Source organism: Phalacrocorax aristotelis, chromosome 8, assembly GCF_949628215.1.
Source record: "Phalacrocorax aristotelis chromosome 8, bGulAri2.1, whole genome shotgun sequence".
NCBI classification, from domain to species: domain Eukaryota; kingdom Metazoa; phylum Chordata; class Aves; order Suliformes; family Phalacrocoracidae; genus Phalacrocorax; species Phalacrocorax aristotelis.
The window spans coordinates 43623568-43648541 of NC_134283.1; the positions used below are offsets into that span (position 1 = coordinate 43623568).

The 24974-nt window shown below is 45.2% G+C and overlaps 1 protein-coding gene across 2 annotated transcripts in view; it reads left to right on the top strand.

Annotated features, from left to right (window-relative positions):
* The first annotated feature begins 1663 nt into the window (after nt 1–1663).
* FSTL4 (follistatin like 4) overlaps nt 1664–24974 on the top strand; it is a 245902-nt gene continuing 222591 nt past the window's right edge. For both annotated transcript variants that reach the window (XM_075102934.1, XM_075102935.1), the window contains exons 1-3: nt 1664–1804; nt 6849–6984; nt 20790–20823. In XM_075102934.1, the coding sequence (XP_074959035.1) occupies nt 6856–6984; nt 20790–20823 (163 nt within the window). In that variant the 5' untranslated portion in view covers nt 1664–1804; nt 6849–6855. The remainder of the gene's footprint in view (nt 1805–6848; nt 6985–20789; nt 20824–24974) is intronic.

Consider the following 24974-nt stretch of genomic DNA (forward strand, 5'->3'; position numbering starts at 1 on the left):
GATGTCTGCTAACACGTCTCGTGTTCACGGCCGTCTTTAAGAGATACAGAGGTCACTAAATACTTCACATTGGCAGCGCAGACAGATATTTTCATAGAATAAATGATGTTGGTAAGCGGTAAGACTTTTCTTCCTTCCCTTCAGGAAATGGGGAAGGGTTGTCTCCACTGATATTATTTCCGATTTTTTTCCCTCAGGAAAGAGAAGATCTCACTGAAGATGTGTCTCTGATTAGATTTCAGCTTTATTTTTTTAAAAAAACCTCAAACACTTTAAACCTATAGGCCAGCTGTGAAATACGCCCTCATTTCTTCTTTCAGGACCTCCTACCAAGACCTTTTTTTTATTGCCCACGCACAATTCACAGCCGATACTCCCCGGTTTGTTACGTGTGTGATTTCTTCTTTAATCCAAACCTTAAATCAGCAAGTTCAGATCGTTTCCTTGCTGGAGAAGGAAACCACAAAACCAAGAGTCCCTCCAAGCCTTTGGGCACAGTTTGAGTAGAATAAGCTCCAATTATTTTTTTGTAAACAGTGAAAATATTTCAGAGGTGCTGCATTTATTGGGCCAGAACTAAAGGTGTGAAAAATCCTGGAAAACCAACCTGTGTGATCAGTTGGTATTTCCTTAAAAAAAAATAAAAGAACGAAAAAAAAAGAGAAAAAAGCTTACTGTCATGAAAGAGTCTCTTCTGCAACCTCCTGCCTAATTTTGTGGAATGATTTTTTAATAAGCAGATTTTCTTCCAGACTAGACCTGGTTTCTGAGAGCCGCCTGCATCTTTTTAAACATCCAAACTGACGGGTCCTGTCCTTTCCACGCCGAAGCCGATGACAAATCCAATTTAGTTCGGCGGGATCCAGCTGTAAGATGCTTTAAGGGAAGAAACGCAAAAATTGGCATGTTTTATCAGGCCTTTCAGGCGCCGATCTCCTGATCGCGGGCGTCGCGCTGCCTTTGCGCTGCGTCCAGTTTGCGCCCGACCCCCCTCGCAGCTTTGGAAACCAAACGCCCGGAATCCTCTTTGATCTGGGGTCCCCTTGGGCCTTCCTCTCCTGCGAACGTCCAACCCTTCTTAAAAAATAAATGGGAAATTATTTTATCGAATTTTTTTTTAAACCAGATGCAATGGCGAAGGGGAGAATGAAGGAATTCCAGTGTTTGCTTTTCTGCACAATGAACAAATTCCACGTTTCCCTCCCTGTGGGACCACGGACGTGTGGAAAGAGCAGCACTTTGCAAACCACCCTGCCTCTGGCTCGTGCTGGTGGTGGGTCACCAGGACCCACGGGGGAAAACCCGGTGCCCCACAAGGCCCCCCCCCCCCCCCCGTTTTAGGGACGTGTCACAAAGTGGGGGTGCTCTCGTGTCCCCCCGCCCGCCCCCCCCGCTCCGCAGCAGCCGGGGTCCGGCAATCCCCCACGCGGCTCCCCCGGTGGGGTGCGTGGGGGAGCCGCGCGGGGTCGCCCCGTGTTTCTGACCCACCCAGGGCCCCGTGCCCCTCTCACTCCCCGAGGCCCCCCCCCAGTGTGTCCGTGTGTCCGTGCGTGTCGCCCCCCCGCCCCGCGCGCCCCGAGGGGGCGGCCCCGCCCTCCCCTCACAGGTGTCGGCGATTGGGTGGAATATGCAAATGCAGCGGTGACGTCAGGCGGCTCCGGCCCAGAGCGCAGAAATAGGGCCGGACCGGCACGCGCCGCCGACTCGGCCGCCGCCGCTCGCGCCCCGCCCCGCCCCGCTCCCCTCAGCCGCTCTCGCCGCTCCCCTCCGCCGCGCCGCTCCGCCGCTCCCCTCAGCGCCCCGGGTGAGTGCCGCGGGTGGAGCGCCCCGCACCGCCCTCCCGCACCGCGGGCTCCCGCTGCCCTCCGCGCTGCCCCGCGTCTCTGCGCGGTCGCGGCGGAGCGCTGCCATCCCCACCCCGCGCTCAGCGGAGAGCGACCGGGGGAGCTGCGGCGCTTTTCTCGCCGGTGCGCTCCGCGGGGTGTCCCGGCGCGGGAAGGGGGGTCCCCTCGGGGCTGGGGGGGGGGGGGGTCCGGATGCCGTCGCTGCCGCCCGCCGCGGAACCCCGGTCTGGGCGCGGTAACAGGTGGGTGCCCGCAGCGGGGCCGGGAGCCGGCGGGACGGGCTTGGAGGGGGTCGCTTCCCCCCCCTTCCCCACCCCGCGTTCCGGGTGCGTGGGGAGCAGGCGGTGGGAATGCCGCCCGTGGGCTGGACGCGGCTGCCTCCCCTCGGAGGGCGGCGCCGGGGTGGCGGTCCGTGTGCGCGTGTGTCCCCTGTCCCGAAGCTGGGGGGCTGCCGCCGTCCGCGGGGCGAGGGGCCGGGCGGCGCGTCCCGCCGCGGTCGCGAGTGGCGCCGGCGCTTCCCCCTCTGCGGCCCCTGGGTGGCGCCGTGGGGCCGGCGGCCGTCCGCGCCGAGCGCCCCGTCGGGGGCCGCCGCGGGCCCCGGGCGCCTTCGCGCTCCCCTGCCTCGGGTGGAGTTCGCAGCCGGCAGCGGGGGCGTCTCTTCTTCAGAAGAAATACCGGCATCCTTTCCCAATTTGTCTAAAATGCTTCTGCGCGGTGGAAATAAATGGCTTTCTGGTGGTGGGAGGGATGGTTCGGGACCGCTCGGAGCGAAACCGCCGAGCAAACCTGCGACTGCAACATACCGGAGTGTCACAGAGGCAGCCTTGAAAACAGAGGTGAAATACCTGGGAGGCTTAGGAGCTTGTTGGCAGCCCTTCGTCCCCGCTGGATTGATGCTCCCGAAATTTTTTCTGGGAACATCGAAGTGCCTCGGAGAATTTAAAGATTAAATGGAGTATCTTTAAGCATGCTTTTACTCAAAGGAAATGCCTGGTTTGTACTTAAACCTCACAGCTGAGTCCAATGAGTTCTTAACGTGTCAAAACTTTAAGTATTTGTCGAAGATACTGCAGATAGCTGACTGAAATTGTTGTTTGGCTTCATTATGTCTCACTGAAGGGTTATCGTAGAACGGATTTTCACCTTAATTTTGTAGCGCTTGTAGCACTCAGCAGAAAAATAATGGGCATCAAAAATTATTTTGCAGGCTGTAGAAATGCTGTTTAGATAAGGCTGAAGCAATTGGAACAGTTGATGGCAGAGGAGCTGAGGACCAGATTCGTATCTGGTGTTAATAGAGCCCATTTATACAGAGGTAAGGGGCTGGTCCGAACGCTTCCCTTTTGCTATAGCAACAGTCATAACTTCAGGTAATTAAGTTCAATCTCTTCCTTTCCATTATGAGGCTTGTTGGAAATTATTAAAAGCCATTGTGAGCTATTAATTTCTTAATGCTTAAAAAAAAAGCTGCAATTTAAGTATCCCTGAAAACAAACCCAATAACTGCTTTTGGCAAATTCTTTAATTTTATTACGGTTGTCATTAATTGAATTCTTAAAGCTCCACCGCGTTGTGGAGGAAAAAGTTGTGGTATCTCTGTGGCAATCTAGCTGTTTGACAGCTCGTATTGCATGTCACAGAAGGGCTTTAAACAAATTTTGCTGTTTTCCCCTCAAGGGGCTAATGCGATTAGTCCCCTTCTGTTTTCAAGGTGACCCTTTTTGCCCGAGCAGCTCTCCAACCCGTGCCCTAAAACCTGTGCCTGTCTCCTTGGCTTGCATCCGCCTGCTGTTGCTCCAGTTCGTTCAGAGGCACTGCACAGATTTCCTTGTGAGTTGAGACTCTCTGTGTCTGTCGGGGGTCTGCACAGACCTCCCCCGAGCTGGGGCTGGGCGTTCTGCAACGGCACCTGCTGGGCTTGGCCATGGGGCACGGCCCTGGCGGGCTGGGCGCTGCGTGCGCGAGTGAGCCATCGTGCTGGAGCTTCTTCAGATAACGGTGTGTAGCGCGGTGCTGCTGTGCTTGGGGTAGCGTTTCTTGGTACAGCAATGCCAGCTGCAAGGAAGGCTGTAGCGCTGTTCTAGCTCAGAGGAAGAAACCGCAACCTTTTAGGAGAACTTCTGGGCTTTGCATAGTATCCTCTTCAATAGAAGAGCTAAAACTGCTTTGGAAGGAATTCCCCTGGAAACAAAGGAAATGCAGCAAAGGGATGTGATGCTCAACTTCTTGTTTACTTTAAAATAGTCTGGTTTCATTCTAGTGTCTGCGTTACAATTAGTAGATTAAAATCTGCCTGTTTGCTCACACTCCCCTCCATCCCCAGCTCTTGGGCTTCTAATGTTTAGCCACAAACACTGTTAATTTATTTTTTTCTCTTGTGTACAACAGCTTGTTTTATGCAAGCACCTCCATATGCAAGTTTCGATTTATCTGGGCAGCGATGGTCCGTACAGGCTCACGTCCTGCAAATCTGTGCCTTGTTCAAGTGAGGAAAGGAAATCGGTAGGAAAACTTGTCTGAGTTTACAGTGGCGGTCTGGATCTATTCAATCAATTTGCATTTTTCTGTTGACTTTGGGGAACTCTGAACAGCAATCCGGTAGCTGATGCAACTGCAGACCAGATTCTGCAAGGAGCTTTCTGCTTAGCTCAGGGTAAGGTGATGCCGAGGGACGGTTTAGGATGCCAAGTGACGTGAAAATGCTGTATGATTTCAGAGTTAACCCTCAACTGGATATTTATGGTGTGTATTTGTTGCTTGGTTTAGGCTATTTGGGTATATAATGTATATTAGCATATCCTTTTATTACGAGAGAGCAATTAGTGTACTGTCAGTCAGGATGCGGTACAAGTAAGTAATTTCTAAACTGACTAGAGAAAGATGTTCTACAAATTCCATTTCTAAAACAACTGGAGTTTCTAGCAGGTGGAGGCTGCCCTTTCAGTTTCATGAGTGTTACAGGCATCCTAATCCAAACACCATCAAGCTTTCCAGCAGTTAGTTATTTACTAAATACAGATTAAACTAGCTAGTCCTCGTTGTGCTCTAGGATTGTAATTTCAAGCAGCATATGAGTCGGAGGTCTCTAGAACTGCAAAGTGCTTTAGTTGTATTTGCTGTGACGGTATCAACTGAGCATACAAAACACCTCTATAAAAACCGTGAGAAATAGTATTGCTGTGCAAGAGCAATTCGTAGTGTAACAATGTACTTGTCCCTTATTGATATAGTGAATTTGGTTTATTAAGCATTTATTTGTAGTAACATTACATCTGAGGTTTCTAATTGGAGTTTAGAAAGCCTAATAAATTGTGATTTTAACCTGAGCGCTCTCAATTCAGGGTGTTTACATTAGTGCTGAGAGAAAGCGATGCCTGAACACCGCGGGTGCATGGTACGTGGCCGCTGTAGGCTGTGCCCGTTCTGTCGGTGGTGTGTCTTTGGGCAGATGAAATAGCGGAGACCAAGCCAGCACTGGTGCAATGGTCATGGCTCCAAAATTAATACTGATGCACCAAGGCTTGGATACACCCTGCAGCAAATGCATGGCATGAAAGCACTGTAAAACGAGTCCTGTCAAGGCAAGGTATGTCATGGTGACTTAATTCAGCTAGGCTTAATTTTGCCATTAGCAGGTAACTCGCCTTGTTAATGTATATTGCTCAAACCAAGCATCAGCCTGTCACTTGCATGCTATAGAAATGTCATCGCTTGCTTCATTAAGTGGTCATTATGCTTCGTTACGGGTCCGTGTTAGCATCTGCTGCAGCTGCTGTGAAAGGTCAAAACTTCCCTCAGCTACTGTAGAAATGGTACCAGGCCTGAAGATTCCTTTCGTATTTTTAATGTGAAAAGTAACGGCACAATCTGGTGTCCTGTTCCCCAAAAAGTTCTGATGAAGTACAGACAGCGCTTTCCCAGCTGAGCTTCCGGCGCACCAGCGTGGGGGTGCGCACGTATGCAACACGTGGTAGTTCCATCTGATGACACTTTCAGTAACTATGCTGGTTTGACTTCCACATTCACTCAAAAAAACACACAAGGCAAGAACCACTGCTTAGGGTGGATGCTGTTGTGGTGGAAATCCTTGCTTGCATTGTCCCATTCCCTTGCAGCCAGTGGGGGCTGTGGTGCTGCACTGCTGGGGAGGTGCTGCTGAGTAGGGTGAGTTTGGGAGGGGTTGGAAGTGACTCTGTTTGGGACAGGGGCAAATGAGTGGAGAAATCACAGCCTGAGGAGGGGCACACCTATGTAGTGGTTGGAGAAACACATCAGCCCTCCTCAGCACAGAGTTTGTTTCATGCCTTGCGAGTCTTAGTGGGTTTGGTGACCGTCTGGGCGGGAGCCCTCATCCAGGGGAGGAATGACTGTTCCTGTGTTTTGGGTGTCAGCTGTCAGACCTTGGCTCGCTGGCTGGCCCTGCAAACTGATCTTAGCCTAAGGGGGTGGCAGTGGCTGTATCTGCTTGAGGTAACATCATCCTCTGAATCTGAGGGGACTAATGATATTTTCTGTCAGTTGCTGGAAGCCTCCAGTGGTCAAAGAAGTGAATGTGAGTGTTTGGGGCTTTCCTGAAGATCTGCAGAGGGTACAAGTATGAGTCCGTGATTAGGAGCGGCCCTGTGCTGCTAGGGGTTCTGGAGATGGGATAAAGTCACCCTTTGGCTTCTGCAGTGCCATAAGCTTGGGTTTCGATGTGCCTTGCTCTTGGCTGCAGGAGTTAGATTTAGAAATCTCAGCGCTCTGGTTCTACAGGTGCTATGTGGGAACAGTGTGTTTTGGGGTAAATGTTTCACCAATCTACTACACTGTGGGAACTCATTGCCAATACACTGATGGGTGCAAACCAGGAAAATCGGTGTTTTGCTGGGTGTGCTGTGGGAGTCTGCAAAGCTCCATGAGCACCGACCGAGTGCGGATGGGTGCCGTCTGCTGTGTTCTTGAATCTGAGCTGAGTTTTGTTGCGAGATGACTGTTTTATGACTGTTCTCTTGTTTTCAACAGGCGTGACATGATGAAATCAAGAAGTTTTTGGTTATCTCTCGTATTGTTTGGGGTTTTCCCGTTGGTCACGAGGGGATGGATGGACATGGACAGGAGCAGAAGGCTGTATTTGGACGCAGGGGGGCTGCATCAAGAGGTACTGTACATTAGCTGCTGCTGCAGCTACAACTCTTGTGTTTCTATTTTTGTGCTGTGTTCAGGCTTTCTGTACTGTGGAAACAGAAAACAAGGGCATATCCACGTATATTGGTACTAAACACCTGCTGAGGAGGTCAGCGAAGAAACAGTGATTGGGTACAAACTTGAAGCAGAAGCTTTCACACTTGATATTGCCATTGTCCTGGGAGGGAAATTGTGCATCTGGCCATTGTGGAGATGCCATCTTTGCCCTGAAGACTTCATGGTATGCTCTGTCCTGGGGCTGCTGGGATCAGAGAAACTAAATTTAATAAGCAAACTTTGTCCTGGCTCTTCATTTGGGTCACTTTTACTGCCTAAAATAAAAAAGGAAGACTGAGCCATAAGTGGTTCTGAGAGAACCAGCAAAGTTACTGCCCGGAGTGTTTCCCTCCGGACTTTCTGATGTCAAACCCCTGTGAAGTGCAGAGTAATTGGAAAGGGACCAAGGGAGCAGGGTGGCTGTAGCGAGGGGCGGTGATCTTGATCCAGCTGGAGACGACCCCTAATGCCTGGCTTGACGGGGAGGTGGGACTCCTGATGTGTTGCTGCAGGATGATAATGCACCCTTCAGCCTTTGGTCCCTGGGCTTGTGGGAGTGGAGGAGCAACTGAACCTGTTCTCAGTCCTGAAGGTGACAGCATTGGTTTTCATTTCAGTGATGTGGATTAAGCAGGTCCCCGTTCTGATGGGTGTCCGGTGCAGGCTGTCCCAGCAGGGACGGTGGCTTTCTGGACCTGAGCTTGCCATCTGGGTTTGCCGCACAGATGTGCGTAGGCTCACATTTTCCCGTGTCTGAGTCTGAGGCATGCAAATAAGGCCATAAAAATCCAGAAATGGGACTTTCATGAAAAGAAAATGAACGCTGAAACAATTTTAGTCATTTAATTAGTTACTGATTATCATAGGTTTGCTAAATGGTTGCTCAGATGCCTGAAAGTGGGAGATGGTGGGGGAGGTCAGGGAAAGGAGACTTTGGTATTTTTAACTGCCTTTGCCTAGAACACTTGCATACTAGCAGCCACGTTAGTCAGTGCCAGGCTAATGGTGAGCCCTTGATGGATTCATGCTGTAATTTGATCTCTTTAAGCTTCAGGATTTTGTTTGACTTGGAGAATCCCATTTCTCCCAGTCACATCCCATCCACAAGTGCCCACAGTTGTGTGCATTATTTCATTAAAGCAGTTTAAACCAATTAAAAAGGTGCTTTTCACTGCTCATCAGGACTGAAAATCATCCTGATGGAGTTGGAGATTCTGCAGTTCCAAGCTCTGTCTCAGGTGTACTTTTTCCTTGAGGTAGCCATCCTCCATTCTGTGAAAGTGAGGAAAAACAGTTCCCCTTTGCACCACCGCTGTTATTTTGTTGCTGTGTAGGCTCAGGTAGTACCCTGGAGCTCTGTTAAACACGTTCTTGTACTGTCTCAGATCGCTTTTGCTTTCTTATGCGAAAGCATGCAAAATATTTAATTCTTTTTAATATTAAAAAAAATCTTCACTAATGCATATTAGTTTTGATTTTTTGAAAAAGTTACTCTGAGGAATTAAATTAATTACTCAAATTATTGACTTTAACATAAATTGTAGAACTGTTCTACTACTTGAAAGATTAATTCATTTGATCTTCCTCTCAAAACCATGAAGTTATTGTACCAATTACTTGATCTTGCTGGAGGTCAAAGGATCTAAGCTGGAAATGCATTTGTTCAGATTTGCACAGAATTTATAGCAGGTGTGAATATAAATTTTTAATATACAAAGGAGGCAGTTAAAATAGCTTCAAGGGATGTAGGTTATAATGCAGATTTTTAAAAAAAGTAACTGTATAGAAGGCTTGTTCCACAATAAAGTGTGTTTATATGGTGTGGCACCAAACATCAAGATGAATCAGGAAGCCCCAAATGTACCTTTCAGGTAGGTCAGTGAAATTGAGATAACTGCTGTTCTCTTTCAACATGTGTTTAGTTTATCTTTCAGCAAATAGTTTAGCCGTAATATGTTTTTAATAATAAAAATAATCTGAAAGCCTTTGCTAGTGATACTGGTCGTCTTCAATCAGTTTGGAGCTCCTTACTCATGGGAAGCGTTTGTTAGCTACCAAATTAATGGTTTGATTAATATGTAATGCCATTAACATGCATTTCAATCACTGGATCGCAAATAGAAAAGCTCATGGCAATTCACTAAAATTGCTTTGAAAATGTGTAAAGGGTTAATTTACAGGTCAAATAATTTGAAGTGTGCTCTGATCTCAAGTTCCTATGAACTTTATGAAAACAAGTACTTGGGTGTGGGTCACTGACCTTCGCTAATACTTGTCCTGATCTACACAGGAACAAGTTTACGGAATCAAAAACATTGCTTAATTTATGTTCAGATTGCTAAATCGATTTCTTCATGGTCTGTGGTAGAATTATTGCAGTTGTGCTTTGCATTTATAAAGGAAAAGTAAGTCTTGAGGCCATAGACTGCAATATACAGCCCTTCTGCGTGAGACATTAACTCTCTAATACAGCAGTGGTGTATGTTTTCCTGATGCTCAGCCTTCCAACTCTCAAATTTATGGGCTGTTCCTGGGAAGAGGTTTGTTTTCTGAACTATTTTTAGTCCTGATTAGAGTAGTTAATAAACGTGTATGCAGTCTGACAATCCATGGGTGGAGAAAGAACTACAATAGAAAACCTAATTTAAAAAAGGGCAGTGTTTGTATTTAAGTGAAAAGCTGCTGCTTGCCTAGTCCATATTAATTTTTGGAGAATATTGCTGTCACTTTTACATTGTGAGGGTGCAGGAAAGTTCTTGAAGCCTCTGGGTGATGCCCATGGAGTTCTGTGGAGCAGGAGGTGCAGCTTCCCAGGGCTTGAACCATCATGGGACTAAATCCTTCTGAGTGGGATATGTGCCAAAATACCTAAACATAGAGCTCACCTGCTCTGGGGTGATGTTTTTGGACAGGTTCTGCCTTCAGCAAGACTGATTCTGTGCTAAAGGTGGACAGTTTAGAGGTGACCACATCTCATGGGCAGCTCTGTGCTGGCTTTGGAGGGCTTTGAGTTGCCCATGGAGCAGCAGGTGCTGCAATCTGGGGTCACCTCTCCTTTCTTGAAAGGAATTCACAAATGTAATTCTGTGAGTCATTGCCACTGGCGGTGGCTGAAGGGAGTTTCAGGCATGGGCATAGCAGAAAAGGGACAAACAACCTGGATTTGAAATAACGTTGGAGTTTGGGTCTGAAGGAGAACTTGGCCAGGAGATTCTGATGGAGTAGTACCTTGGCTTTCCACTCAGTCTCTACAAGGTAACCCATACTAGTAGCGCAAACTGATATTTCAACCTACTGGGGTATTTTACAAAAGGTATTAAATATTGAGATTTGACAGCTCGCTGGCCTTCTCTTGTCCCCACTTTCTGTATGAGAGGCTGCTTTTCTGTATGTGCCAAAGTCAAGCTGGGTTTGCCATGGTTCTTGGGGCAAGTTTCTCATCTCCCCGACCCATGGTGCAGCAGAGCAGCACTGCAGGTCTTCGTCAGCTCTTCCAGGAGCGTGTCTCCCATCTGCTGCAGGGAGCTCCTCAAACAAAAGTTGGCACAGTGCTGCATCTCAGAAATTAAATTCTGTATTATGTTTTCTGGGGCACTGCTGGCAGGTAGCCTGAACAATATTGTCCTAGCTGGATAGTGTGAAAGTGGAGAATAAGCCTGTGTTGTGGTACATGTATAGTTATTTTGTGCTGAATTGTTAAAGGAAATATTTGGATGCCACTGATAACCCCTGAACAGTACAGGAGAGACTGGCAGGTGTCCTGCAGTCAGCTCTGGGCTGCAGAACCAGAACTGCTTTGTGGTTCTGTAGAAATACTTCATTGTTCGTACTTGACTTTCATGCTGTGCTCTCTTTTTGCCACCCATCCTTCTATTTAAGAAGTCTCATGAGACACCAGAAACGTGCACAGCACCCCACGCTCGGGTGGGAGAAGAGCCGTGGCCCTGGGGAGGCTCTGCCAGCGCAGAGCTCACAAGTCGTGCTCTGAGGGCTCACATGAGTACCAGTGGCTCTTGCGGGTCCAAGCACTGGCCCGTTTGCTTTTCCCCTCCCCGTGCTGCGAGATGTTCATACCTGACTGATGCACCTTAACTGCCTGATCCCCGTAAGGAGCAGGACACTGTTAGTGTACAGTGGTATATCGAATTAGGACTGTGACGGCGTGGTTCAGGGGTAAACTGGACCAGCTGTGCCAGCATTATTTCAGTTCCTTGATAATTTTTACCCATTATGTTTGCTACTTTATGTGGTTTATGCCTTAAATTATATTGCCAACCTCCCAGTATCATGTGTAGTTACACCAACACTTATTTTTATGCTGATGAATATGGCAAACATGCTCATTTCTTTAAGGTACCATAACTTCCTTATTGCATTTAGAAGGTGTTGGCTGTATAGGTTTTCCATTGTCTGACTTGTTCATTAGTTAGTACTTGCATGGCACCTGAATGGCTTAAAAATCTCCAAGTGATAAATGACTGCAACCAGCTGGATCATACCAGCCCTTCAGTGCCATCCTGCACAGGATGAAGCATCCCTCTGGAGTCCACTCACAGCCTCAACTGCGCTTGTCCAGGAGTATCAGTTACCGCCAAAATTCCTAATTACCTTCAGATTCTTTAATGTTGTTTCACTTACTGCCTCAGCTGAAGACCACAGTTGATTATTCCAAGCAGCAGGAGTGTCACGGGGATGATTTTGTGCTCCTTCCCCCAGCAAAGTCGCATTTCCTAATCTGACAGGAGCGCTTTGGGAAGTAAGGCACAGAACTGCAAAGGCTTTGGATAAAAGCTTTTGCTTATAATTCAAATAGAAGTGTAATTTCAGAGCATGAGCTTGGAATAAGACAGGCACAGTGTACCAATTTTATATGTAGTTGAAGATCTAATATCCTGGTATTTCAAGTATTATTATTAGTAATGTATTCTCTGCCATGTGTGCACTCTTCCTGCTTGTAAGTCAGTTTGGAGAAAGTAAGGAAAGAATCAGATTTGAATTAAAATCTATACTGGGTTACAGCCTGCTCCCGTTTTAAACATTAATGAAGGTAAAGGGAGACAAGACTTGAATTTATTTTTGTATCGCTTTGGTATGTACTGATAATTCACTCTTTGTTACCTCTGTTTATGTGGTATCTTTAACAAGCTGGAACTGCTGTTTGTAGATGGTTCTAAATCTTAACTAGTATATTTTCCCTATGGAGATGAGAAGCTTTTGCCCAGGGTGCTGGTTATCAGAGTATCTGCAGTTCAAGGGGCTGTGAAATGTTTTCCTAGTATTTGGATACACATGTTGGGGTCCTTCCTCTGCATCCCCAAACCCACCTACCCCCTCCCTTCTACCCAGAGAGTTTAATAAATGCTGTATCTTATGAGATGCGATTATGCTTGAAGTACTAGAAGATGTGAATGGGTTACTTGGAACAAGGCAGGTACTGCATATGTGAGTAACCACATAACATTTGAAGAGTTTTATAGATGCTCATGGTTCAATAGTGAGAGTGTCAGGGATTGTCAGGACGCATTTACAGCACAACTTAAAGATTAAACCCTCTTGTATGCAGTCCCTTATAGAACCAAATCCTGCTTTTTTTAAACTTCTGGGAGGATGCAGTGAGCGGTACCTCTTGGTGGTGCTGCAGTGCCCAACCTGCTGGGGGCTATGAACTTCCAGCTAATGGCAACGGGGACCACCAGCTGCTGCAGGGGTGCCCTCCCTGTGGTTTAATTGGCGCCTTGGATACTAATGACCTTGACTTTTGGTGCTGTAGCTGGAGGTAGGTAGTGCTTGGATGCTGTCCCCTGGGGAGCAGAGGGGCTGTGGGCTCGGGGTGCCCAGCTCTGCACTGAGCTGTGGCACAAACTGACTGCGGGAATCAAATTTCAGGAAGTTTTTCTCATGTCACAGGTGAGCAGCTGTGAAAAATCATAGCTAGGTGGGGAAATGCTTGTATATTCCTGAAGCAGAGAATAAGATGACTAAAACATCTTGCAAATAAAAAAAATCGAAGGTGTATTTATCTTGGCTATGATGTGGCAGAGGGTTATGCTTTCTGATATTCTGTTCAGAAGCTACTTAACCTTAAGAGACTAAATATTGAGTAATTTTTTTCCAAATGTAGCATATCCTCCCTTCAAAAAAAAGCCTGTAGTGGTAGCTTGTAAAGGAAGTCAGTTCTACTTTAAGTCCTTCCTACCAACAAGCAGAGGAATGCTTAGGTTTTTTTGATTAGGAAGGGCACATCTGCAAATTTGAGGTTTCTAAAACAGGCATCCCATGTGCTTCCCTCTGACAATGTGGAAATTTATGGAGCTATACCTGGTATTTCTCATCTGAAGTCCAGAAATAGTAGCGAGTAAAATCAGAGATGCAGCAATTATCTCAATTAGCTACCGTATGGGTGAGCAGATGATTCTGTGTGATCTGAGACATCAGAGCTTCTCTCAATGTTTATACCAGACAGGACAAATCTAAATTGCCAGCGTCTGTACTGATAGCAAGCTTTCTCTAAACAGCAGCGCATGATTTATTTTTCTTCCTCCTGCCTGGCTCAAAACAATAAAGTGGATGTTCTCTGCCTCATTAGCATCTTTTTTGAAAATATACTGTGTTCGTGGTTGTAAACAGAAAATCCTGATTGTCAGACTAAGCTGCGTATTAGTCATAACCACTGCAAATGCTTCAATCCGTATGCAGAGTGCCTCACCTAGCCCTGCACTGCATGTCAGTGTAATTTTCTTGACCCCTCGCTTGAGATAAAGAAGAATATGCTTTGAAGGGAGAAAAAAAAATCCCTTGCATGATAATCTATTAATAGGAACAGCCACTTCTTCATTAATTTGCTAAATGACTCAGAGCTGTATATTTAGAAATTGTACAGCAGTTAGGCTGATCCTGAGAGCAGGCCCCTGGAGACTTGATGTGTGCAGAGGTAATATCTAATTTAGTGATAGACCCAGCGTGAGCCCAGCTGCATGTGCTGAATTTGATTCAGCCCCCTGCACAAGCACTGCAGAGTTTTCCACAAAGTATCTGGTAAGAGGGAGGCTACAGTCCCCCAAAACAGCCAACTTGTGGATCTGAAATGTGGCACCTGTTCTTCTGCGCCTCTTCCGTCTGCTACATTGTTTTTGGCAAAGTCCCCTATGTTAACCTTAGCTTATGGTCGTAAGAAAGGGACTTCTTTTGACTAAATCTGCATCAGTGTTAGAGGGCAGGAGACTGAAAACACTGCAAGGCTGCTTGTGAATTGCTTCTTGGGGGCAGGTAGCACCTCTTTGGTACATGTTAAGCATCATGCTTGTGGGATCAGAGGCTGCAAATCTGCAGCCACGTACAACTCTCTAAATACTGGTCTGCAAATGGAGGAAGCTGGGAAAGAAAAATGAAGAGACACTGTACTGTGAAGATTTGCACCTTCAAATACTACATTAAGCTATTGCTTGGTGATTCCTGCTGGTGATGCGCCTCTGCATGACTGGATTATAAGCACTTATCTTCTGGTTTTAGTCAAAGGAAAAGTAGGAAGAAATAGCAGGCAGGAACCTGTCTTTCCTGATTTCAAGCCTAATTGTGACTGTTTAATTACTAACCTTGCAAAGCATGCTCACTCTTCAAATTAGAATGCAGGAAATTGCATGTGGCTACATGTGGGTGCGCAGGGACAAAAGGAAGAACAAATGTTAAAGAAAAATCAGGAAACAGTCCTTTTTCCCTCCCTGTCAGTAGATTACCTATGTGCATTGCACATCCCTTACAAACCAAGCATAAAGTCCTATGTAGCTGCTGTAACTTGTAACAGTGCTAGGCTCTGCATGCATTTCAGAGCAATATTTTAGGGCAGGGAGCCTTGTCCCATGCTGTTTCTTGTTATGCCTGGTCTACAGCCCCATGGGGCAGCACTGGGGCTGTCCAAGCGCCTTGTGGACAGGAATATGCTGCTCAAATATGTCAACCAAGTGTATGAAAAGCTTGTGTTGTTGTGATTGTTGTCCAGCCACTGGCAATTTTATTAGTGGGTTGGCATATTTCTATTTAAATGGCTGCTAAGGATGTGTATTACATTCTACACCTTAATGTCTGGTCTATAGTTGTAGAATCCAGGTTAACAGATTGCTTTTAATCACGCAGAGCAGCTTTGACTGATGTGCTGTTATACTTCCATCAAGGAGTTATAAATTCTAGATACCTAATGACACTTTTTTAACCTCCTGTAGATGGTTAATATTACTTGCCTAAAGGCTGGGCTTTGTCACTTTGCTAGAGTTGAGGAGAACTTCAAGAGCAGCTTGTTTGTGTGTCTGCATCTTGTCCCCAGTCCCATGGGTGTGTTAGAGCTTTGGAGAAGCTCTGCATCACACTGTGCTTCCTGCACTGTTTCTGAATGACCTCCCCTTACTCATGCTGCAATAATCATTTTGTACAGTTAGAGCATCCGCCTGACTGTTCTGCTCTGCCTGCGCGTTCCTTGGCTGGGGAGAATATGTGGATGTTGTTAATAGGGATTGCCCTTGAGGTGTGGGAATCGGATTTCTACATGACAAACAAGTCACCACAGTTTGGTACAGCAATTTCTTGGGCTTCACATATCGTTATTTTCCAAATCAGAAATTAGCCCTGCAGTGCATTAGTCTTGCCTGTAGTTAGACATCTAAGAGGAACATCCATGCGGTCCTTCCTTGCCCACTCCCCCACCTTGTTTACTTGAGTGCAGCTCTAACAAGTGAAAATGGTCAACTGCTGGTTAGCATTGGTATAATAGAGCTAAGCCAAAGGGATCTTCGCAGAGTAATTGGCATTCTTAGTGTGGCAGTGGTTCTTTTACATGTCCTGGGCTTCACTTGTCGAAGCCATTCAAAACCAGTACCCCTAAGAGCCAAGACAGTGAATAGGGCTGGCCAGTGAACTTGAGTTTGTTCAACCATAGGAGAGCTGAAGCCAAATCTTCTGTCATCCAAGAGTGCAAAAAACACAAATACAGTGTAGACTGAAGTAAAATACAATAGTTTGTTCAGCCTTGAGAAAAGGAGGCTCAGTGGGGATCTCATCACCACGTACCAGTACTTAAGAGGCAGCTACAAAGAAGGTGGAGACTCCTTTTTTACATGGCGTCCCATGGAGTGGACAAGGGGGGATGGACACAAGTCGCTCTTGGGGAGATTCCGACTGGACACGAGTGGGAAATTTTTCACAGTGAGGACAGTCACCATTGGAATAATCTCCCCAGGGAAGGGGTTGGCTCGGCCACATTGGACACCTTCAGGAGTCGGCTGGACAGGGTGCTGGGCCATCTTGTCCAGACTGTGCTCTTCCCAGAAAGGTTGGACCAGATGATCCCTGAGGTCCCTTCCAACCTGGGATCCTGGGATTTGAGAAAGGAAACCTTGGACTGTGAAGTGTTTTGGTGGAGATTAGAGCTTGAGGTAGGAAGGTGCTGTGTGCTCTCTGCACGTGGTGTGATGCCCCCCCTGTTCTCATGGAGTTGAGATGAGGGGCCTCCTGCATCATCAACAGCAAAGCAGATGCTCACGTAGCCTGCTCTCCCTGCAACAGGGATTTACAGGAAGAAGAGAGCTTTGCTGTGTTGTGTAGTGCACAATAAGTTCTGTGTGGCTATATAAGACAAATGTAGATGTGTTTTTATGCCGAGGTGTTTAAAGGTTTTATTTACACTGGTAGCAAACAACCTGAAAGTGGTTTTGCTGCTCGGATCCATCACTAATGATTGTCAGTAAATCAGTTTGCAGCCCATTGGCTCTCAAGCACTGTACTGTATTGTGTATTCTCCCCGCGTAGTTGTATTTTAATGCTGCACAACAAAGTTCTCCCTGACTCCTGCCGCCCCGTGTTTGTTCTGAATGAAATCTGATTCTTCATTCCAGAAGCGCTCGGCTCGTCTTTGGGCCCATGATTCAGCATTAATCAGGAGCGTATAACACAAACCAGCTATTATGTCTTGGCAGGACATCTAGACGCTGTCTTCTGAAAGACTGACATTCCCTGTCTGTAAGAGCAGGAAAGGACTTTGTGCAAAACAGTTGCTAAATTGCATAAGGTTCATGCAGGTGTTTGATGTGCAGCACATGGCAGCTCCGGGGGAGCGAAGCTGTGTGACAGCGGGTAGTGAACTGTAGTTCTGATTTTTATTTTATTTTTGTCCCTCCTAATCCAGGTAGGATTAGTAATCGTATTTGATGACACTGTATCTGCTCTCATGCTCTGACGCTGGGTTGGTTAATTTTTTGGAGATGGGGTTTTTCAGTAGCTCCATATCTGGTGAAAAGCAATACTGGAGCAAACGTACTACATTGATTTCCCCGTAACAATGATTAGGCACTTCAGATGCAGAACAGAGGGGCCTTTTATTCTGTGTTCAATTAACTAGCATTAAAAAGGAGGAAAATAAGTGCTAAAAGCGAACCTTGACAAATAAAACTGTTGTATTGCATTAATGAAATGCTATTTAAAATGGTATTCGTGAAGACCTTGATAGAAGGAATGAGAAATCTGAAACAAATTTTTCCCTTCAAAGCATATGATTTATGCTCTGATAAAATTAGTTCTTTAGTTAAAGGAATTTGCAGTCATTAAATGGTGCCCATGAAATAAGTCTCATTTATAACCATCTGCTTTCTGGCTGCCACAGAAAAGCATTCCTCCTCGGGCAGTGCATCCAAGAACTTTAGTGTCATTTTTACCAAAATAGTTTGGTTCTCTGCTAGTAACATGATTAAAACTTCTGTGTGATTTTTACTTGAGAGCAGTGTCTTCCACTTCAAAGAAAGGGTGACTACTCCTTTTTTTTTTTTTTGAGAGATTGCCCAAGTCATAGCGTGCAGCACGGTGCTGTGCCTGCGGCCAGGCTCGCTGGTAATGTCTCTTAGTGGTATATTAGATCACTAATAGAAAGGTCTTATGTTCAACATGCCCTCAAGGAGAAAAATTAGCATCGTTTCTTCTTTTCTGTGCTACAGAAGAGAGAAATGATTGGGTTGAGGCAAACTAAGAAGGATGAGTCCTTGCCATAGTCTCGCTTTACTAGGAGAACAGAAGCCACGGTTGTGTCTCTACCTGAAGCTGATGCCTTTTTGTGGCTGCTCTTTAAGTCCTGCCGTGGTTGCCAGGTATTTTTCCCATTTCTCATTTTTTCTGCAGCGTTGAGTGTTCTCAATTGCCATTGGTCGGTCTTCATGGAAAGAGGTGTTTTGGGGAAGCACTGGTATTCTCCCACGTAATGAGAAGTGTTGACTTGCAGCCTGACCTCACATTCTCCCTTTGCATTTCTAAGATGCTTTTCCTCTGAATCCTGCGTCTGTTTTGTGGGGAAGTTTACACTTATTAGAGCTTATAATTATAAAGGGGAACAGAGTAAAAGACGGGAAACTTTGAAGACTATTCTTTGTTTTTCACGATGTCTGTGCAGTTTCTTTCATGGAAATACCAAAAGGGTATTTAATACAAGTGAGCTGACTCTTGAATTTTTTATAGAGTATGATTGTCTTTTGATCAATGTAATACTTGTAATTAGTTTTAGTGTTTCTAAGCTTTTGAACTGCAGAGAATTCCAGCAGCTTGTTGAAGTGAGGGGCTCCAGGGGAACTTTAAAAGTACTCTTCCCTTTTGCATATATTACACGAACATGTGCTTAATGATAGCAGGCTGTATCTGAAGTTTTTTTTTTTATCCTGTGCCCCACCTCTCAAACTAATATTTTGAAAAGCTCTGAGAGGTCCCTGGAGTATAACTGTCTACACAGCTCAGAGCTTGGCTGCCTAAAGAGGATAAATGCTTTGAAGTCTGTACTAATCCTGAATGCCATTTTACATATTTCTCAAGATCACTGAGGTAGCATCCTACGGGGAATAATGACTTAGTATTCCTACAAGCAAATACCCATTTTTTGTGCATCCCCCTCAGTTGACTTGGAGGGTGCCAAGGGGACCATTTCTGCTGTTCTGATCCTTTGTGGGTTTGGCGAAAGCTTTGTTTTTGAGAAAAACTGCTTGCTGGTCACTTGTAGGAGAAAAGCAGCATCTCCTGCATACAGAACTGGTGATAATGGGCAAGGTATAAATTGTCACCATGTCGGAGCAGAGCTGGGCCAGGAGATGTGTGATGTGATGTGGTCCTCTGGGTTGGAGGAACGTCTGGCTTGGGGAGGGCCCTGCCCAGAGCTGGGCCCTCGCTGGGGTCCTGGAGAGGGGCAGGAGGCAGAAAGGGGCAGTTCTGTAGGCAGTGAATGAAGAGCTCAGCATGTGGTGCGGGTAATGTTCCATCCTTGACTAAAACACCCCACTCAGAATGACCTGGTGCTGCCTGATGTACGCAAGTGAGGGAGGTAAGGCCTTCAGGAGTTAGCCGAGCTAACTGCTGTTACTTCCATAAGCTGATTTTTTTTTTAATTTCTATCTTCTTTGAAAAGCTCTGTATTTTTCGTGTGCTCCAGTGGCAGCTTGCTTTATTTTCAATTACCCTGTGGCAGGGTGCTCCGTACCGCAGAAGGGGACTGTGGAGGTATTTCATTAGATGCTTAGCACTATACTTCCCTTTGTCTAAATGTGGTCTGCAGGGAGGTGCTTTTAAAAAAAAGGTGAAAAAGTACAATAAAATCATAATAAGCTTCAGGTGGTCTAGAAAGCTCAGATGTCTGGGGAGTCCATGTGTTATTTCCTTATCAAAAGGGAGCAGAGAAACCAACCTTTTTGTTACTTCATTCTCTGATAAACAAACATCTGAGAACAGCGAGTGCTAAGGGAACGAAATGAGGTTAAACAAGGCACATCCACAAGAGTAAACACCTGCCTTACAAGCTTTTGGCAGGGGTCTGGAGAGTTTGCTCGTCTCCCCTGTGTCTGGGTGGTGGCGGGCACCATGGTGGAGATGGTGCTGGGGCCTGATGGCACTTTGGGGTCTTCCAGGTTTAAGTTTGCACTCAGTGGCTTTAATCCTGCATTGCCCTTCAGTGACCAGGTCACCACGATTCCAGGCAAGATGGTCCTTTAGGGTCCTCCGGGATTCCACTATTTTCAATACCGGTTGCAAGAAGTAACTCGAATGATGGGAATTATAAGTATTTGTAATTAACACATAAATAATGTTACTGCTTGGAATTAAATATTTATTCCTCTGGAGTCTCACCATGAGTATAAGTAGATAGTGCTGTCTGGGAATGCAATACCCTTTGAGACTTTATGCAGTGTCTTTTTAAAAGAAGTCTCTTTACTAGAGATGGTGGTGGTGCTTAGCAAGAAATAGGGCAAATGATGTCGGTGGGCAAAGATGGAAGCGAGCCCTCAGCTCTAAGCATGAGTAGACCAATTGCTTTGAAATTATTCAGGTATTTGAACAAGTCTCTGCTAAAAATGTCTGTAATGGCTCCTCCCTCCTTAACCCTAAATCCTTGGTATAGTAGTAATAACCCTCCTAGCTGCTCCCTTTTAACATCAATAGGGGGGAAAAAAAATCTATTTTAAAGAAAGATATTGTGTTCTACCATGTAACTTATCACTGAATGATGAATCAGTTTAGATGATGTATTGATCCATTAAATATCTGTGGACAAACTGAAATGTACGCTTGTAATTAGTTACGGTGTAGAGCTTCACAGATGCTTCTCTGGGACAATGATTAATGTTTTTAGGGGTTTCTTTTCAAGCTGCCTTTGAACAATTTTGGTATTTTAAAAAAAAGACCCCACCCACAAAATTCTCTTTTTCCTTCTAGGACTCCAGAAGGTTTGAAGTTACAAGAAGAAAAGGTAGGAAAAAATACAGTTTTCTTTCAATGTATGTGTTGGTGTTGAGTATTCTCGCAGTAACTTTCTAAAACAAACATGAGTTTACACACTTGAAAGAGCGTACTGCTGTGGGGTTTCAAAGAGACTGCCTCCTAACGCTTGCCTGACAGTTTTTAGTGTTGCAAATTGTGGTGTTTTCTTCTTTTTCAATGAAAAGTTGCTTTTTCAGCACAGAACTGCGTGATGGTATTGGGGATGCAAGTCAAGGTTTGTTGGGTGCTGGCGGAGTATCAAAACTCTGACCCTGGAGCATTTCAGGGCAAAAAAGGTCCAGACAGGGTTTTCCATGCATCAGCACACTGCAAATAGACCCAAAGGTGCAGCAGTGTTAAATGTGAGTCGTGCTGGTGCCCTGAGCTCAGATCCTGCTCCTGTGAACCCGTTTGCAGTGTAACTAATTGGCTGCTGCCGTGAGAGGTTCTTTGATGGTTCCTGGCAGCTGGGTGAGAATCAGCCGTCAAAGAGCTCATTCTGGTTATCATTAATTTTGATTTTGTTTAGCAGATGTTTTCCGGATCAGGCAGTTGCTTGCCTCATCTGTCTCAGTATAACGTGAAGCGGGTGGCACTCTCCCTTCAACAGATTAATGCATTCCCCTGTTTTGTTCCAGCAGCTTCTTTAATTGCTTCAGGCATCCTGTATATTGGGAAGAGGGGGTAACTACTACTGTTTTACTGCATAAATGAAAAAGGTCACGTTCAAGGGTAACTTTTCATCTGGGCAAATAGTCTCCTCTGGGTATTTTGTGGTTGTTTTCATTTGTGTTGTGTTTGTGGTTTTTTGGGTGGGTTTTTTTCCTGTGAGGCTGAGGCAGCAGAGTGTCTTGAATAAATTAAAGATACGGCTTTTGCTAAAAGTGAAATATGCTTAGCTCTGATTTCCATCACATATGTGTGTGGTCAAACTTCTGCCACTTTTCATGCAGAAATCCAGTTTTAGTGGACTTCCCTTGATGTCAGACTGAGGAGGGCTCTTGGATGGTTCAGGGTTCCTTTGAGATGCAGAAGAGCGTCTTGGCATCCTGGATGTGGAGACATTTCAGTCATGCTTTAGCTATAGAGTTTGTGGTGCAGTTCATCATAGACATGGAGACTGAATCAATCATGCTTGTGAAAATGGACTTAATGAATAAAATTCTGTGGAAATATCCCTAGATCAGATATGATTTAGGTCTCCAAAATTTACTTCCCAATGAAACACCTACAAGAACTTAAATCCAGCAATTTTTTGAAAGCACGACTGAGTTTATAGATCATGTGGGTACTTGGGAAACGTTACTTCAGACCAATAACTAGATTTTGAGATGAATGCCTCTAGACACCAAATTTCCAGCCTCAGTTATGAGTTATGCTGATTTCTCAGTGCCTTCACAGGGTGGCTGAGACCTGACTTCCATTTGGAGGGGTGAAACCATACCTTTTTTTCAGAAATGAATTGACTATAATGAACTTCTCCATCAGAAGGCTTCTTAGATCCACAGATGGAGTGGAGAGAAGGGAATGGTAGTTGGGGAGTTGAGGTCTATAGATAAATTGGGCTTATGCCCAGCAATGCAATCAGACATACTTGATTATTCAAGTATGCATTCAGAAGAACTGTGAACTTCTCCGAAGTCAAGAAGAAAATGCTAACAAACAGAGTAAATACATCTTGGACACAAAAGCCTGTGGATTTGCAGAGCTACCTGGGGATTTTCTGCAGTGGTTAAGTATCTTCCTCTCTGGAGTTAGTCCTCAATACTGCCCATAAAATAATTCAGCAAAAGCCTTCAGAAACCTGTTCAGTATTAAAATGTGTGCAGAGCAGATACCACTCAGTGCTAGAAAAAAATAACAGGAGGGTTGAAATATTAGTTATGCACATGAAAGCTTTTATTATAAATTTTGTGATACGGTATGGTCTGATTTTAAGATTCAGGCCTTTTTTCCCCTAAAATGGTAATTTTTGTGGATAATGGTTTTTACCTGAGGAAATTAGATGATTGGAGAATATTTGAGGGTGTGGAGGGTTATGCTTGTTGCCTTCCCTTGGTGGAAGATTTGGCTTTCTGTGAAAAGCTGAAAAACTTTGAAACTTAAAAATACCTAATAGAAAGTACCACAAAGGTGAGAGCTGCAGTGAACTTGCTTTGTGCCTGCTTTTATTATCCCATGCCCATGGACGAATCGGGGATAATTAAAAAAGCTTTTGGTGAAAGGAGGGGAAATCCTGCCTTACACTTTTCAGAATTTTTCTTTTTTCTTTTTTTTTTTTGACAAAAGCTTTGAGTCCCTTAGATTGAAAGCAGACCCTCTTCTTTCAAAGGAAACAAAGCCTTGATTGTCGTCAAGTGGGCCACGGGTAAATACTAACTCGCCATACTTCATTCAACAAATAGTCCATGTAATAGCCAGTTGATGGTCAGTTGTGCTGGGTTGTGTTTATATGAGATGAAAGAAAAAGATGTGAAAACACTTTCTTCCTTTTTTAGCTGTGGATGAGTGTAGTTAAACTGGGAGGCTTTTGGTTTCAGAAGTGTCAGGACTGCGTATGCTGGAGAAATTTTGAAGCTGCTCCAAAGCCCATTACAGTCGATGAATGGCTTTCCTTTGACTTCTGTGGGCGGCAGATCAACTATAATTGCATGATCTTTTAATTGCTGTGGTACAGAGGGGAGATGCTTCCCTGACTGCAGCTGGCAGCCATCTTCCACTGTGATGTAAGAAGACTGATTTCCTTCTGAATTTAAACAGAAATGGCTGCAGATCCATTTTTGTTCCTGGTATGCCTAACTGGTGTTCAAGTATTACCCTTTTTGACTAAAAATGAACTTTTAACCCAAGAAAACTCATTCTGGTAGTTGAATAGAAGCTGCAAGAATACCTTCCTAAATTCAGTTTTGCTCCCAGTGGGCCATGTATACAACCTGCTGCAGTTCCCATCTCCGTTATGCTCATGTAATGGAAAGCAGAATATGGTGTGAGGTGCCAGATTTGGTGTTGCTAGCTTAAAAAAGCAAAACCAACAAAACAAAACCACATCACAAACTCAAGAAGACTCAGCAAGCACAGGATTTGAATACCATCTCTTTATATTGCTCTTTTAAACTAAAATCAGGGGGCTAGTTAGAGCAGGCAGACCTTTTTTCAGTTATCCAGTCTCTTCTCTTTTCCCATGTCTATCTAAATACTTTTCCATTATTTACTCCATATGTTTATATATGATTTCAGGTGTTAGCATTGTTGCCGGTTCCTATGCACTACCTGCCCTTAGTCCACAGGGAAACTGAACAAAAACGTTAATAAGCTGCACACTTACATCAGCTGCCCAGGACAGTGAAATAGTGCAGGAGAGCAGATGGGGGAGAGCGAAACAGGAGTAGGGAGCCAGGAAGAGCAGCAGCTAGTGCAGATTAGGTGGACGCGACAGGCCTTTAGTGAACAGGATGGAGAATAGCATGCAACAGAAAATTGGGAGACTAAAGGGTTTAATGGTAAACTGGAAGAAGCACTGGACCAAGGTCTGAAGGCAGCACCTGTAAGTATTTGGCTTGACAGTGGAAGGGCTTAATTTTAAAGGTTGGCGAGTTTTCTCTGTGTAATGAGTGTAGATGAATGTGTGATACTTCTCTGTTGCTGTAAATTAGACACAATTTAGGTATGTAAAAGCCATATACATCCATGTCCATTGCATTCCCCATGTCTAGCAGAACAGGGCCTCCGGTGGTTTTCCCAACTTCTTGAGTTGCAAGAACACAAGAGCTAATTCTGCAACTTCTGGAGGTAACAAATGCTCCTGCTCTTGTTGGCAGTGTGGGGCTAAAGGCGGCTCAGTACTAGAATAAATTGTCTACTGAGTGTAACTCTACGCCCAAGCGTATGTATAGTCACATTAAGCATAAAGAGGCAGATCTTCAGTAGATACAAATGAGCAAAGCCATGCTCAATTTAATGGACCACCTTTGCTCTTTCCTAGCTGAGGATCCAGCCCAAGCACTTAAAACTTCTGTTTTATGTTGCTCGCAATCATCCATTCAACTAATCTGTGTCAAAACATGCTTTTGAAACCATTCAGCCAAGAAATGTTGAGGCAGATTGCTTCCACTCTGTTTGTCCATATAATCTTATTAAACA